At 35.9% G+C, this 14,512-nt stretch overlaps 1 protein-coding gene across 7 annotated transcripts in view; it reads left to right on the forward strand.

Annotated features, from left to right (window-relative positions):
- DGLUCY (D-glutamate cyclase) overlaps positions 1 to 14,512 on the forward strand; it is a 47,081-nt gene that overhangs the window by 14,703 nt on the left and 17,866 nt on the right. For 6 of the 7 annotated variants that reach the window (XM_067296937.1, XM_067296936.1, XM_067296934.1 and 3 more), the window contains exons 3-8: positions 1,129 to 1,204; positions 4,834 to 4,945; positions 7,634 to 7,787; positions 8,489 to 8,687; positions 10,391 to 10,541; positions 12,051 to 12,173. In XM_067296937.1, coding sequence (XP_067153038.1) covers positions 4,843 to 4,945; positions 7,634 to 7,787; positions 8,489 to 8,687; positions 10,391 to 10,541; positions 12,051 to 12,173 — 730 coding nt within the window. In that variant the 5' untranslated portion in view covers positions 1,129 to 1,204; positions 4,834 to 4,842. Of the gene's footprint in view, positions 1 to 1,110; positions 1,205 to 4,833; positions 4,946 to 7,633; positions 7,788 to 8,488; positions 8,688 to 10,390; positions 10,542 to 12,050; positions 12,174 to 14,512 lie in introns of all 7 variants that reach the window. The other variant, XM_067296935.1, reaches the window with a different exon arrangement.

Here is a 14,512-nt window from a genome sequence, read left to right on the forward strand (position 1 = left end):
CAGCTTGGAGATGAGGAGACAGAGGTCTGAGCTGAGGGAGGAAAAAAAGTAGAGACAGAGGCATACTGTAGACAAAACGAGAGGGATAGAGCTCAGGAAATACCCCAGAACATACGAACAATGAGATGATATGAGGAAGACTACTCTGTTGGTCATCCAAGTCAGCTGAGACAGCCTCATTGTTAGATCTGGTCTAGAACTGCATTTTTCTTGCTTCATGTTGGGTTGAGGATTATTTGGAAAAGGTGGAGGACATTAGTGAGTATTGCTGTTGAATATTTAACTGTTACCTTGTTATACAGTAACTAACTTTGTTACCAGACAAGGCTTAAAGATAGAAACTAGCAAATCTTTTAAGTGATCTGACAAGCAAGAGTACTCCTCCTCAAAGCGCTGTTTTTGTTTTTGTTTTAAAACAGGATGAAGTGACACCCTCTCAACGTGCCTTTTACCAGGCATGAGTTGTGGGATTCAGAATAAATGCAGCATGTTCTTTACAATCCATTGTAAAGAACAGGCTTGGAACCAGTAACATTATAATCATGTCAGTAGAGATCAGCATTTCATTGCACACAGGAACCAGTACTCAACTAGTGTGCTGAGAAGGGCATGTGAAAATAGTTAATGACTTAGAGCTTCTCACTGTAACAATTTATCACACTTCCTGAATATCAAAGTATTCAGTCTCCGTATCTGGCCTTCCTGAAAATTGTTGTCTGGGTAATGGGATACTCTATAAATCAGCAGGGCAAAATCATCAGATTGTATGCATCTGCCTACTCCATTGAAGTCAGTGGAGCTACACAGATGTATAGTAAATTAAGATGTCACGTAATATTTTGTGTTACTTAGTAAAATCAGACTCAAGATCTGTTTAGAATTTTTTCCAAAACATGGTACATGTCTGTACTTCCTGGCTGCCACTGTGATGCAAAGAAAACCTTTTTTCCTAAATATATATCTTTTTAAAATAATGTCATTTCTGTGCAGTGCTGTTTCTGACAAGTCAATTTATTATTTTAAACTAATGATATGGCATATGCCATACCACCCTCATTGTCTAATCATGCAGCTCAGTATAAATGATTATATTTTCATTGATTCTTATAGGTAATTATCTCTTTCCAGCTTTGAAGCTCCGTCGTCCTTGTCAAGATCTATAAGTGCAGCTCAGAATATGATAGTGCCCACAGCTCAATAGAGGGTAAGTACCATTTTAATGTGTCAGACAGCAGTATATTTTAATAACCAGTCATTAAAGTTTAATATGTAAAACTCAAAATACACATGAAATATGTTGAGTCTTCAAATAAACCTCTAAGACAAATATTTATTGAGCTTCTAATATGGTACAGCATGTTTAAGAAAGGGTCCTTTAAAAGTGATCTTGACACCTCAATGCTATGAAGCTTTATAGTACAGGTCATCAGTATTGTAAGTCACACAGTCTGATTTGAGCAATGTGACTTAGAACAAAGTTTTTTTCAGACTGTGTGCTCTCAGTAGGAAATTTATCATTATGCAGGCAGTAAATGATCTGGTTTTCAAGTGCTAGTTGCCCAGGGCTATATCTAGCCTGCTTTTGAGGTTCGTTCTACTGAAGGTACCCAGACCAGAAAGCTAGATCTTAGTCATCCAATATGCACATCACATACAATGCCCTCAGGCACAACAGCTATCTCATACGCCCTTGCAGCCTCTTCCGTTTAAGGGCCTTTTCACACTTGTCTGTATCGTAATCCAACATATCCCCATGAGAGTATTTTACCACTATTTAAAATTATCTCAGAACAGATTAAAAGGAGTTAAAAAACCTGTGCCAGAGACAGATCCTGATTTCTGCGCTGTCAGTCTTCCCAGCTCCTCTCCCGGGTTATGTTAGCAGCTATACCACGCAGTTTAGTTAGAGTGCTGCTTGAATGCCCCGTGAAGCCAGTCTGTACACTTCATTAAGCAGCCTGGTGGGATAAAGGGGAGAAGATACTGAAAGACCTGAGTTATCCTGGTACTTCTCCCCTGTTATTCCAAATAGGCCATGGTCATAGTGGCTCCAAGTATTTTCCAGGAGATCCTGAAAATGGTCAGAGAATCCAAACCTAAGGCTGCCCCCTAGCACTGGGAAACAGCATGGTGCATAGAAACTAGCCATTGCTGAGGAAGTCAAATAGCAAATACTAGGTTTTGCAGTAAACATCTAACAGTTTTTAGCATCACTATCTAAATCTCGGGCCTAGTAAAGAAAAACATGAACATTCTCTAGTATTGACATTGTATAGGAAATACAGTGGTCTAAAGTTATAAAGGAGAATTTTAATACTATAGTTTTCACTACTTGAACAAAATCACCACAGGAACTTTAATGATAACAAATGGGCATAAGGTGGGTTTTCTCTCTCATCTGAAAGAGGTGAATCAGCCTGTTAATGTTTATACATGTCCTAACCAGTTCACAAGTAATATTTTGTTGCTTTGCAACTAGCTTCTGCTTTCACAAATAGGAACTACATGCCCAAGTACTTCTATAGGTACATACAGCCAGCATTTCAGCACTGCTGGTATTCACAGTCCTCTAGCTCAGTAGTCACTTACTCTTATATGAGCCTAAAACTTCTAGGCACCTAAATGTTTGCTAATTAAGTCCCATAGATACTTCCATTTCTGCTACTGGGCACACACAGAGTTTTCTGACAGCTACCAAAGGAAAATTTTCAACCAGTACCAGTTCACAACAGTGTTTCAGAATGCAAGGAGAAGTATTCCTACCTGTTGTAGCTATACATCTACCAATATGGTAGGTGTACCAATAAGGATGGTATCTGAATGTCTCAAAGGTTTTGAATGTAAGATGAAGAAAATTAGTTTTCTTAGCCCAACTTTTTGAGTGGGGAATCAGGCTTGCCCAACCTTAGCCTTGGTATTTGTGACAAAATAGCAAGCTGAAGACTGGTTTTGTCCCAAACCAGTCTCCTGAACTTCAGATGGTCTTCCAAATCCAAATGAACTAGTAGTTCTTAAGGCCATCAGTCTTACAGGGGATTTCAATGATAGTCAGAAATAAAGAAAAGCAATCTGAAAGAATCTAATGAAGACATCTTGAATTTTTATTAGGATCACTGTATTTGACTTGATACCTCTTGAACAAATAATACCAGATTAGTGTTAGAAATTCTTTTTGAAATAAGAATAATGTTTTTTAAATTGATACTTATAGGCATGGAATAGGTCTCAGCCACACCTCTAAATCCAAATTCTTGTTGTCTTTAAAGTGTGTATTTGGAATCGTTCATGATTTTGTAATGAAGACTGTTTTTTATGCAGCATACAGTCTGATATGTAGAAGCAGAAAGGATAGGATGAGTTGCAAAGTAGTAAGTTAAGAGTTCATAAAACAAAATCCAAAATGATTTCTTTTGGCTGACGATCTAAACATTTCAGAATTAAGAAATAAATGCTTCAGAGTCCAGATGCAAAGCTTGCTCTAAATTTCAGTGCACCCGACTTTACCTCTCAGAATTCTGCAAGCTTTCAGAAACATTTTGGACAGATAACATATGATGAAAGTGAAATTTCAGTCAAAGCATATCACTGCTTATACTCCAAGTAAAGTGAGGAATGAGTTGCTCAGAGGTATAAATTTTCACAATAAAATGGTTCATGTATTTTCCACTCCACTGTGGAAGTTACACCTTGTACCATCATAGTTATTATACAAAACACTGTGGATCTTTAACAGAAAAGTTAACTTTTTCTAGAAGTCCATAACATCTCATTGTATATTAATTTACTGGCTTCTTTTAAAAGAACAGCACAGCTTCTGTCTGGTTTATTACTTCTTAAGAGTGACATCAAGAATGGCTTCTTCTGAATTAAAGACAACCTTGGAGGTACCTTGGTAATTTGGTTGTTTGGAGGATAGCTCAGTTTCTTTTATTTGGAGCTGAACATAGTGATTAGAGAGACATGTTCTTTCCAAGTTGGACTTTGAAAAAGTGGCCAAGGTTGAAATCATAAGCAACCAAATTATTGTTTTATCCTGGTCCTTATTTTACTTTTTCCTACTCGTAATGCAACAAACTCCTCTTACTTTTTAGGTAGTTTAGACTAAGATAAAAACTTTGTGTGGACTTTGACTAGACTGCAGAAAAAAGATCTTTTCAATCTTCAAAAAATCTAAAAAGAGCCAGATATTGACTCTAATTAGGGTACTTATCTCTGTTTCTACTCCAGATTATATGGAAAATGACTTAAGCATCTATATGTCTGTTTTCTCAGTGGAAAAATAGCCACAGGAGTATTCATTTCTACATAATGAATATTTGAGAAGTACAATAGATATGGAACATATTAAAATGAAATTTTCTGAGTATAATTCTCTTTCATGGCAAAGTTACACTGCTAATTGTCTAAAAACATTTTCAACAGAGAAGTAATATTGAAGATTGTAGCTTGGTTGGTTAATCCATTTGTGCTTTTGCAATTTTGAAGTAACAACAAATTTTCAAAAAGTGAATACTCTAGGAAATTAATATCTAACAAGGAAAAAAGAAAGGAAAAGGAAAAAACTCTGCATTTTATCCAGAATGATAAACTGCACTTCTCTGGCTGATTTATTGAAAGATTCAGTTTGAGTTTAATCATAAAATGTCAGTGAAATAACCCTTTGCCTTTTGGGTTCTAAATAAGAATTTCTCAGTGATAATAACCTTGGGGGAGCATGAGGAGGAAACTTAGTTAAGTTCTCCAGCAAATCTGAATTTAAAATGTTGAAAAAATATATATATATGTTTTGTGTCTTTGTGTCTAAATTTATAACAACAACATTCTTCTGTTAAGGCTGAAGAGATGCTTTTGACAGGAAACTTGAAATCTCTACTTCCCCAAGCACTAAGAAGAATAATTCGATGCAACAGACTTAGTATTAGTAATACTTCAGGAATGGCAGAGGGTAAGTAAATTTAAAAGTGTAAAAGTGGCTCCAGTTTAGATTCATGGCTGTTTTTCTTTTTTGTTTTTAAAGGAAGGTAGGAATACTGAAAGCACTGAAGTAAAACAGAGGAAAAAGTGGAGTTGACTTACATTCTTAAGTCACTTGGGTGTTTTTGAAATAACATTTTAAGCACCTGATGTTGTGTTCTTTAATCACAAGTCTACTTTAAAGAAAATATTTCATCCTACCTCTATAAAGTACATGGACTTTGTTTTCAAAACTGCCAGGTATCTCAGAGCTCCCCAGTTATGCCAGTGAGAAGTTATGGATGCAGAAAACATTTGAAAAATCTTTAACCAAATCTGGCTTCTCTTGCATACATATATTATCACATTTATAAGATGACATACTGTGTGCTTCACAGGAACCTTGCTTGACTTAGTGCCTAGCATACATTTTTGGAGAAGAACTAGAGGAATGTAATTGTAAAAGTGGTTTTCTGCTTCATTTGTTGCAGAAGTTGTACATTATTAACTTAGTGAGACTGGGAGTTACATGGGAGAGGGTAAGGATAGCTTTATATTTAGGTAACTGAATACCTTTCTGAAGAATTGACTTCTGTCTTGCATCTCTCACGGCTAGACTTTTACAGAAACAGAGAATTTTGTGTCATCATTCTGATCAACTTTAAAATATATCTTAATACAACTAAATCTACTGTGGCAAATAACTGATCAACAGAGCTGCGTATATTAGCTTGACTATAGTATAAGAATGTTAAGGGTCATTCAACAGAATCAGAGTGAGTCTTGTAATTATGGTTGCCTTTTCCATCAGTACAAAAGTTGAAAAATACTGATGGAAAATACTTTATAATGTTAATAATCTTCCTTCAATTTGCCCCAAATGTATTTCTAAATGTATGCACTGATGTGTTAGTTTTAAATGTGGTAGTTTCAACATTTGAAAAAACTGTTTACATACAAAACAACTTCAGACTTTTAACTATGAGCATACATGATACTATGAGCATTACATAATTCAATTACATCTTTTCATCTATAAAAAAGTGAGGATGGTTCTTAGGAGAAGTGATTCAGTTGTCTAGGAGTTATAACCAAGCTTCCTAACTTTATAGTACACCTGGAAGTTGCCTACAGATTCAGTACATCAGATGTGACTAGTATTTTAAATTCAGTGGTGCCTGAGTTGAATGCACTGACTAAAACCATAATTTTAGGAATTCTTGAATATCCTCAGCAAAGTAGAAAATACCTGTGGATTTCATAAGGGTGGCAGGTAATAAGGTTGAGGGGTAACTGAACGTAGTATTTTATTCAGTGTTAAATTTAATATGTTTATTTAACAAAAATGTATTTCTGTATTTAGCAATAAACTATTTCTGTATTTAGTAACTTTTGTTAGTAATAAAATGAATTTTTGTGCTGAGCACTCCCAGGAGAACAGTTTGTGGGCACATTCACTATGCAAATATGTGCTTACCTCAGTTTAAGCCTTTGCTTTGCTTTTTTCCTTCAGGAATAGAACTTTATTTTGGGGATTCTTGGACAATTTTGATCAAGAATATGATATTAAAATTCCTTCTCCGGGCTTTTAAAGTAGGTTATTGATTTCAGCTAATTGATTCCCTCTTGGATGACAGACTACTGTGATCTTTAGGAATGTGATAGATTCTACCCAGCCTCTTACTTGCCTATCTGATATCAGACACAGCAATAATTTTTTAAGTACAAATACAAGAGTTAAGGACCGTTAGTTTATATTTTTAAACACTACAGATTGGTTGTACTCCAAATTTCCTCTCAGTGCTTGGTCAGCTGGTATTGACATGCAGAACAAGTAAAATGGCTTTGGTATTAATGACTATTGTTCAGAATATATATATATATTTTTGCTAAATAAATGAATGTGAGCTTTATCATTGATACTCACTGCAAAACTGCTAATGTCTTTAGAAGCTATTGCATGGTAGTAGTCAATAACCTTTTAAATTAAAGTTGATTCTCAAGTGAAGAAAGTGTAACAGGTCTGCTCACTTCACTCTTTTAAATTGGAACTAGTTGAAATGAATAAACTTTTGCCTGTCACACTGAATCTCAGTCTTGAGCTGTAATTTTGTCTGTTAAATTGCAGCCCAAAGTAAAATTCCATAGCCAACTAAAACTCTGAAAAATGGATAACATAATGACAGTATACCAGGAGCTTACTGATGGACTAGCCATGATATATAGCTTGACATTAAATAAAAATGGTGAAAGTGAGGTATACAGTAGCCTTTTTGTCAAGTCTGTGCTAAAATTTGCACCAAAGTAGAACATTTTCCTATAGAATATTAATATCCCAGGTTCTTTATTAAATTTCTGTTTAGCTCAAAGCAGTTGTACTGTTCTATTTTCTCACAGAAATGTTTATTAAAGGAATTATACAGTCTTCAGATTCTAGTACTGCCCATGCTTGCCAACTGTTTTAGCCAGGAACAATTTCACATACAGAGTACATCTAGCTGTGATTTTAAAGATATTTCAAACAGTTGCAGTGCAATTTGTTTATAGAGCTCTGAGTTTAAAATTTACTTCAGCTAATATTTTTATAGAACTGTTTACAGAACATCTATGCAGGTATGTTATTGTTTCATAAATAAAGAGTTGATTTAATAACCAGTCATTCCACCTTCCACAATTTCAGGCTATAAACAGGCAAATGTTGTGATTTTGCACAAATCGCTTGCTGATGACTTTGAAAAGTTTTGCCATGCAAACAAAGGGCCCCTTCCACTGCTGTACAGAAGCAAGCCAGGTGATTGGAAATGCCCTTCTCTGAGTAGTGATTCTGATATCAGGTAAATATGGAGTTCTCAAAGCTCTGAAATGAAGGCTGATGGTGATTAGAAGAAATCATTGTTCCAGAGAATAGCCTACTCATGCTGTTGTACATTTTGAACAAATTTCTTTTTGGGGGAGTTACGCATTTGAATTAAATCTATGCATGAGTATAACAGAATAGAAGCAGCCTGATCATCTTCTTGAGAAACTTGTTATCATAATTGTCAGTATTACAATGCAAAAGTGAATTTTTTTTTAATTTATAAAAATCTTGCTGTCTGAACCTGCAGAATTAAGTAATAGTGTTTTATCTCTTTTATTTAGTAGTAACACAGTCATGGTGATATTTGTAGTGTCTCTGGGATTTAAGAGATGTACTTCTGGAGCAAACACTAAAAGCAAGACTTAGAACAGCTCCCTAATTTTTAAATCTTTGAGACAAAATACCCACAAGGGACATTTACCTCTAAAACCTAGAAGATACAGACTTCTAACATGTTCAGTGTGCTGGCTTGTTTTTGTGAAGATGATGTTTTGGGATTTTGTGTGTGTGTATGTGTGTTTGTTTCGTGGTTACTCGGAAAGAAAAGAAAGGGATGAAATAGCCTCTATCTTGTGCTTTGATATTGGATTAATATCAATTCAAAGAATTTTTGTCATGCATCTTACTTTCAAAAAGTATGATAAAGCTGTGATAACTTTTTTTTCCCCCCATTAGAACTGACTGCCTACAGTACAGGTTATATGAGTATGGAGTTTGTACTGGATCTCTAAAAAGTCTAAAGCAGTATGCTGAACAACTCAAGGACATGGTGACTTTCTATTTAGGCTGCAGCTTTTCTTTTGAAAAAGCACTACAGAATGCTGGCATTCCTGTAAGAAATGTTGAGCAAAAGTGTAACGTAAGCATGTACAAGGTAAAAAAAAAAAATATATATATATATATATTTATACATACACGTATACAAATAGTCTTTGTCATAGCCTTGTCTGAGTATTTATCCATATTCACATTAGGTGCATATGCTTATCACTCAAAATCTGGGCTTTTTTTCCTCTACCCTCATAGTACCTTTAGGAGTGTGCTAGTGCCAAATGCATGAATGTATAGAGTAAAATATGTCCAGCATCAGTTCAGTGCTTGTCTCAACTTTCTATGAAACTGAACTGGTTTGTTATTCATTTACAGTGACAAAGTTTTTCCCTATGTGCCATGGTAGCCATTTCCTTAGGATTCTTTCTCCATTTCAATTGATGACCCATGCAGAATTCTGACCATCACCTTTCCACACGTCCCTCTCTCCACACCAGTTCCAGCATGCAGGAGAAGTGATTTTTATAATCCATGACAGAAGGAGTTTCTTCTGCATGTATGAAAGTCATGTTCTGGATTTTTCCTACAGCTGTAGAGCCTTTAAACTGCATATTTGGTATGAAGCCAGGCCAAAGCATCTAGGCCTCTGGGACAGATGTTTTTCCCAAACAGTTAAGATATGCTCCATGACATTTAAGATTGTAACTGTGCTCAGAAAATGTATAGTGTAGATTTTAGTGTAGGTGAAAGGCTTGGTATAATTCTGGCACCAGTAGGTAGACCCTTAACCTTAAAAACACTTAAGTACAGCTGCATGCTTTCTTCATAAAGTCAGTAGGCTGTTCTTCTAAACAAAGGTTTCTGTTGTTTTCAATGTTATGATTTGACAATCTTTTTGCTACATCACTGGTCAAAATGGAGAAGGAACAAATGTATCTCATACTGAGACCTTCTACCAAGCTTAAAAAAAACAACAACTATGTATCTGTGTATAACATTACAGAATTAGGAGACTATCACAGTTTATAGCACTTACATCAATACAGTAAAGAAATATACACTGTCCATTTCCTTAGTTACAGGTATAACATTTTATAATAAAAATTTCTTAACATTTCCTGTACAGCTCTTGATGTCTACATATCTTGCTTATTTTCAAATGCAACTTGGATATCAGGCATTTTGCTCTAAAAATCCATTCTACTTTATTTCTGAGTGGAAAAGACACATCAGCATCCCAGTCAGTAAGAATGATGAATTCCACAGATCCTTTTCTATAGGCACAAAAGTTTTTGTATCTGTGGAGCTTCCCCGCTGCTTCTATAGAAGTGGGTACTGTCAGCTACCAAGAATAGGAGTTCCTGACCCTTGCATGTTACAGAACATCGTAGTTTCCCTGAATTTCAGTACAGAGAATTGATTCAGACCAAATAGATTTGCCACTGTGTTACTTTTTATTAATTTTTCCCTCTCCATATAGGGATCACAGGGTTGTTTTCTGACAATATTCAGAATATACTGAGCTCACCATGCTGCATGGACTGAAATAAGAATTTAAACCTCAGCACATGCATAAAATTTTATAATGATTACATTAAGAAGCTCAAGGGTGGAATGTTTGGCTTCTGCAGTGCTGAATCTGACACACACACACTTGCCTGAGATGCTAAATGAAAGGGTTTTTTTGAAAAGGATTTAAATGAATGTTAATATGCAGCCTTTCTAAACTCAAATACGGCACAAATTTGAGACTTAAAGTATTAATATTCCTGCTAACACCTTGGATATTTTTTTTGAAACTATCAGACAGCTGTGCCTTGCTACAGTATTTCTACTTTTTGCTGCAACTTAGTAGTCACAATGAGACCTATTCCTGCAAACAAATTAGAAGCAACTGTGCTAGCAACCTCTGAATTAGAAGAATCCCATGGAGCACCGGTTCACATGGGTAACCCTGGTCAGTGTTTTTTGTTTTTCATTCTGCGTGTGCTTTATTGTGTATAGAATTTGGAGGGGGACAGCAGCAGGGGAAGTGATGGGACTATGACAGCTGCACCAGTAAATTTAATATGTTTTAACCCTTTTCAGTGGTCCCAAACATGAATGGAAAAAATGTAGGTTTTTAATTAGCTAAACACAGAATTCTTGGATAAGAGATAGATGCCTGATGTAGATAAAGTAGTTATATTGGAGGGGTGGTTTTGGTAACTAGTCTAACCACATTTTTCAAGAGTGTATGCAACTTCATTTATGTGAATATTTGCTCATTGTCAAGGATCCCAGTGACAGAGTAGCAGTGATTGACAGCATGGGGAGATGTATGTGTGGATGCTTTGTGTCTTCACTTATGACTGCGAAAGTAAATGCTGCATTATATTTAAAATACTGGAATAGGATACATTGATCACACCACTCAGGACAGAAAAACAATGCATAGAGGGTTTAGAAATATGACAGGAATGATTAAAAAATCCAGCCCAAACAAATACAAGCTTATTCTCTGCAGGGGAAAATTGAGAGAATGATAAAATAGGATGTTGATGTTTAGGCTGGGGGCGGTGGGAAGAAGAATAAGGGGAACCTGTGAGATGAAGACAGAGGAGGGAAAGGTTTTTCATTGCAATGACAGAAATTTGTTAAAGAGCACTTTCGTGTGCTGCATACACATAAGGATCACATTGCAGAACACAGAAGGGGATGGCACTGGTAACACTACCCCCCAGTAATATATCTGGTCAAAGTGCTTAGATTTGAGAAAACTAGTAATAAGTCATGATTTTGAGTAGAGCAACAAGATGATTAGGGAAATTAGGGCCTCCACTTAAAAAAAAAAAAGGGTAAATGATTGTGTATACAGATTACATAAATTCTGAAAAAGACAGTGGTACATTAGTGTCTGAAGAATGTAAAATGAGATGAAGAGAGCAAGTGCTTAGAATGACCCAGAATACTGTAAGTAGGTGTTTGAATAAAGCAAAAGACAGCTCAGTGAAAGCTGGATAACAGTGAGATCTAGTTACCTAACCCAGTGATGTGAAAGAGAGATTCCTTGTCTCTCCAGCTGAAGAATATATGAAGCTAAAGCAACAGAAAATGTGTTCTAGGAAGAACCCATTTTCCATTGCAATCATTTATTCTTGTTTGCCAGTGTTATGAATATAATTCTTCTGTTGTTGGAGAAGATACAATATCTTGGAAAAAAATCATCATACACACCTGGAATGTATTTTGTTGCAAAATACAGTGAATACGTTTTTACTGATGTTGTCATGTACAAAAAAGGAAAAACAAGATGGCTCATGTTCTGGGGATATACACTCAAAGGCAACAAAATATGCCACTTAAGCAGGTTTTGCCACTGCTGTAATTCTAGCTCTGTCATTAAGTGGGGTTTGGGGTCCTCTCCCATTTATAATATTACTGCTTAATTGGAATGTACAGTGATTTTACTGTTAATTAATGGCAGGTTTGTTGGGAATACAAGATCTTTCCAAACCAGACTATGGAGATCCAGTTCATCTTCACCCTGGTGATATTCCAGTGTTTTGGGCCTGTGGAGTAACAGGAGTAGAAGCAATCATCAGCTGCAGTATGTACCATCTTTGGAGACTTTTTTTCTTTCAGTCATCCTTCAAATTTTATTTATTTGTTTAAAAATGTGCACTGAATAAGTTGATTGATTATCAGGCTTGATTTCCATTGCTCTACCCTAGAGTTAGCTAAAGACTATTTTCTATTGTGAGATACAGTTCCACCTTAAAGGAAGTTCTTGCTGAAATAATATATTTTTTGTGTGATTATTTTAATAGCAGAAATTTGAAGCTCTGGCAGCATCAAAGCATCCTTTTTGAGCATTATTAAAAACTAGAAGTTTAAAGGCTTTCATTTTTAAACTTTCTTTTGCAATATTATTTTGTATTATACCACAGTAAAATAATAATACAGGAAGAAAACAAAGCAGCCAAAAATCTTTCCATTTTGTCAAGAACTAGTGAACTGATTGACCTGGAAAAGAGTTCGTAATTGTCTCTGTAGACTTTTGAACATTCAGTTTTTGTTCCGAAAAACTGAAATAAGTGTGACACACTCTATATAATGGAAGTTCTGTCCTCTGCAAGGATCTATCCTGCATTTATGCAGTTGTTCGTAACAGAAATGAGCGCAAAGAAGAAAAATGCAACTCAACCATAATGACAGTATTATATACTGTTCTCAGTTACTAATGTGGAATGAAGCCTCATATTTTAGTTCTTACTGAAAAAGCAGCTTAATAATCATAGAGAGTGTAATTGAGAGAACCTTGGGAGGTCATCTGGGTTGTCCTGCTGTACCTGCAGGGTCTGTGACAAACATCTGTAAGGAACAACAAGGTTATCTAAACTGCTTTCAACACCTACTATAAGTATGTTCAGCAACTAGGGGCAGAGGCTTCTTTTCCTTTCTTACATACAAGACCTTCTTTCCAGTCCCAGCTCCAAGGTGAAACGCAGACGCCTGTGCTTCCCAGCAGTTTTATTCACCTTCTTTATGCATCCTGTGTTGCAACCACAGGAAAGAGAAGGGATCTCCATAGACAGCTTGCCAACCTCTAAAGGCTGCTGCCTTTGCCTGGGATTGGCTATAACTTTTGTCGATTTCTCCATTTTCTGCATTAAGAAGTTGACAGTAACAGATTCTAAGAACTTGTTAGACAGTCTGTATTTTGCTATACTCTTTTCTCAGCTAGGTAGTTAAAATCCTGCCTTGCCACTCATTCCTGTACTTTAAATAAATCTGCTAGTTTCTCACAAGAAGTACTGCCTACTTGCTGTTAGCTTTGGTGAAGTATATCAAACCTCAACATCCATGTTCCCCCACCCCCCATACCCACACTGCCTTTGAACCATTAGCCATAGACTCCCAACAGATCTAGCACAAAAAACCCACCCCCACCACAAAAGACACATATACACACTCCTCCTTTTCCCCCCCCATCCTAAACAAGCAGTACACTACTTTGTTGAGTATACCAGTCATGCAATTTATCCAGCAACATATCAGTTTTGCCAAATAAGTATGATGTAGAAAGATCTGGAAGTCTTAAATGATCTATTTTTCCCCTGTACTTCTAGTATCAGTATAAAGAAAAAAATATTTTCAGCATAGGGACCTATTATGTTGTCAGGTCTAAATAAACTTATTCACCAGGTTTTTAGATGCCAATGAGATTGCCTTTGCTAAGACTTCCTGCTAAACTTTTGTCATTAATCCTTGCCAACTACAGTTTATAGCTCTCCTAGCTAGGTAGGCAAGACTCAGTGCAAAGAAACTATTCACTATTTTCTTAAGTTGATAAAGGACTACTCCTACACAGCAGGCAGTAATTGACAATTTTGTCATATCCCTGTATTAAAAGAATATTCACGTGTGCAGAGACACTGTGGCTTCCAGCAAAGTTCTAGAAACTAGAAAATAAATATTTTTTCTGGAAGCTATACCACTAACACACTGCAGACGTTTACAGCTTAACTTGTTCCTATGTCAATGCTCTAATTCTTTCGTGCTGTATTTAAAGCATGTAGAACCCACTTCTCATAGCTGCCAGTTCCCAATTGACTTCATTGGAGGCTATCACTGTTCAGTTTCAAAGCTGCCTCAAGCTCATACCCAAGGGGATTCTTTAACAAATCTGATCTCAACCATCTACATGAACTTTTTAAAAGTGAAAATATATTTACAGATATATATGCACACATATCTTTCACCAAGACTGTTGACTGCTGCATTGTGTCTTAGACTATCACCTGTTCTATGATATAAGCACCACCAGGCAGGGATTCTGTGTTTTGTTAAAACAAAGCTTTCCATGATTTTATTTTTATCATTCTGATATTTTAATATATTACAATAGCAAGGTGTTTAGTTGAAGTTTTTTTTCCCGTTCTTTTT

The sequence above is a fragment of the Apteryx mantelli genome, chromosome 4 (assembly GCF_036417845.1).
Source record: "Apteryx mantelli isolate bAptMan1 chromosome 4, bAptMan1.hap1, whole genome shotgun sequence".
Taxonomy (NCBI): domain Eukaryota; kingdom Metazoa; phylum Chordata; class Aves; order Apterygiformes; family Apterygidae; genus Apteryx; species Apteryx mantelli.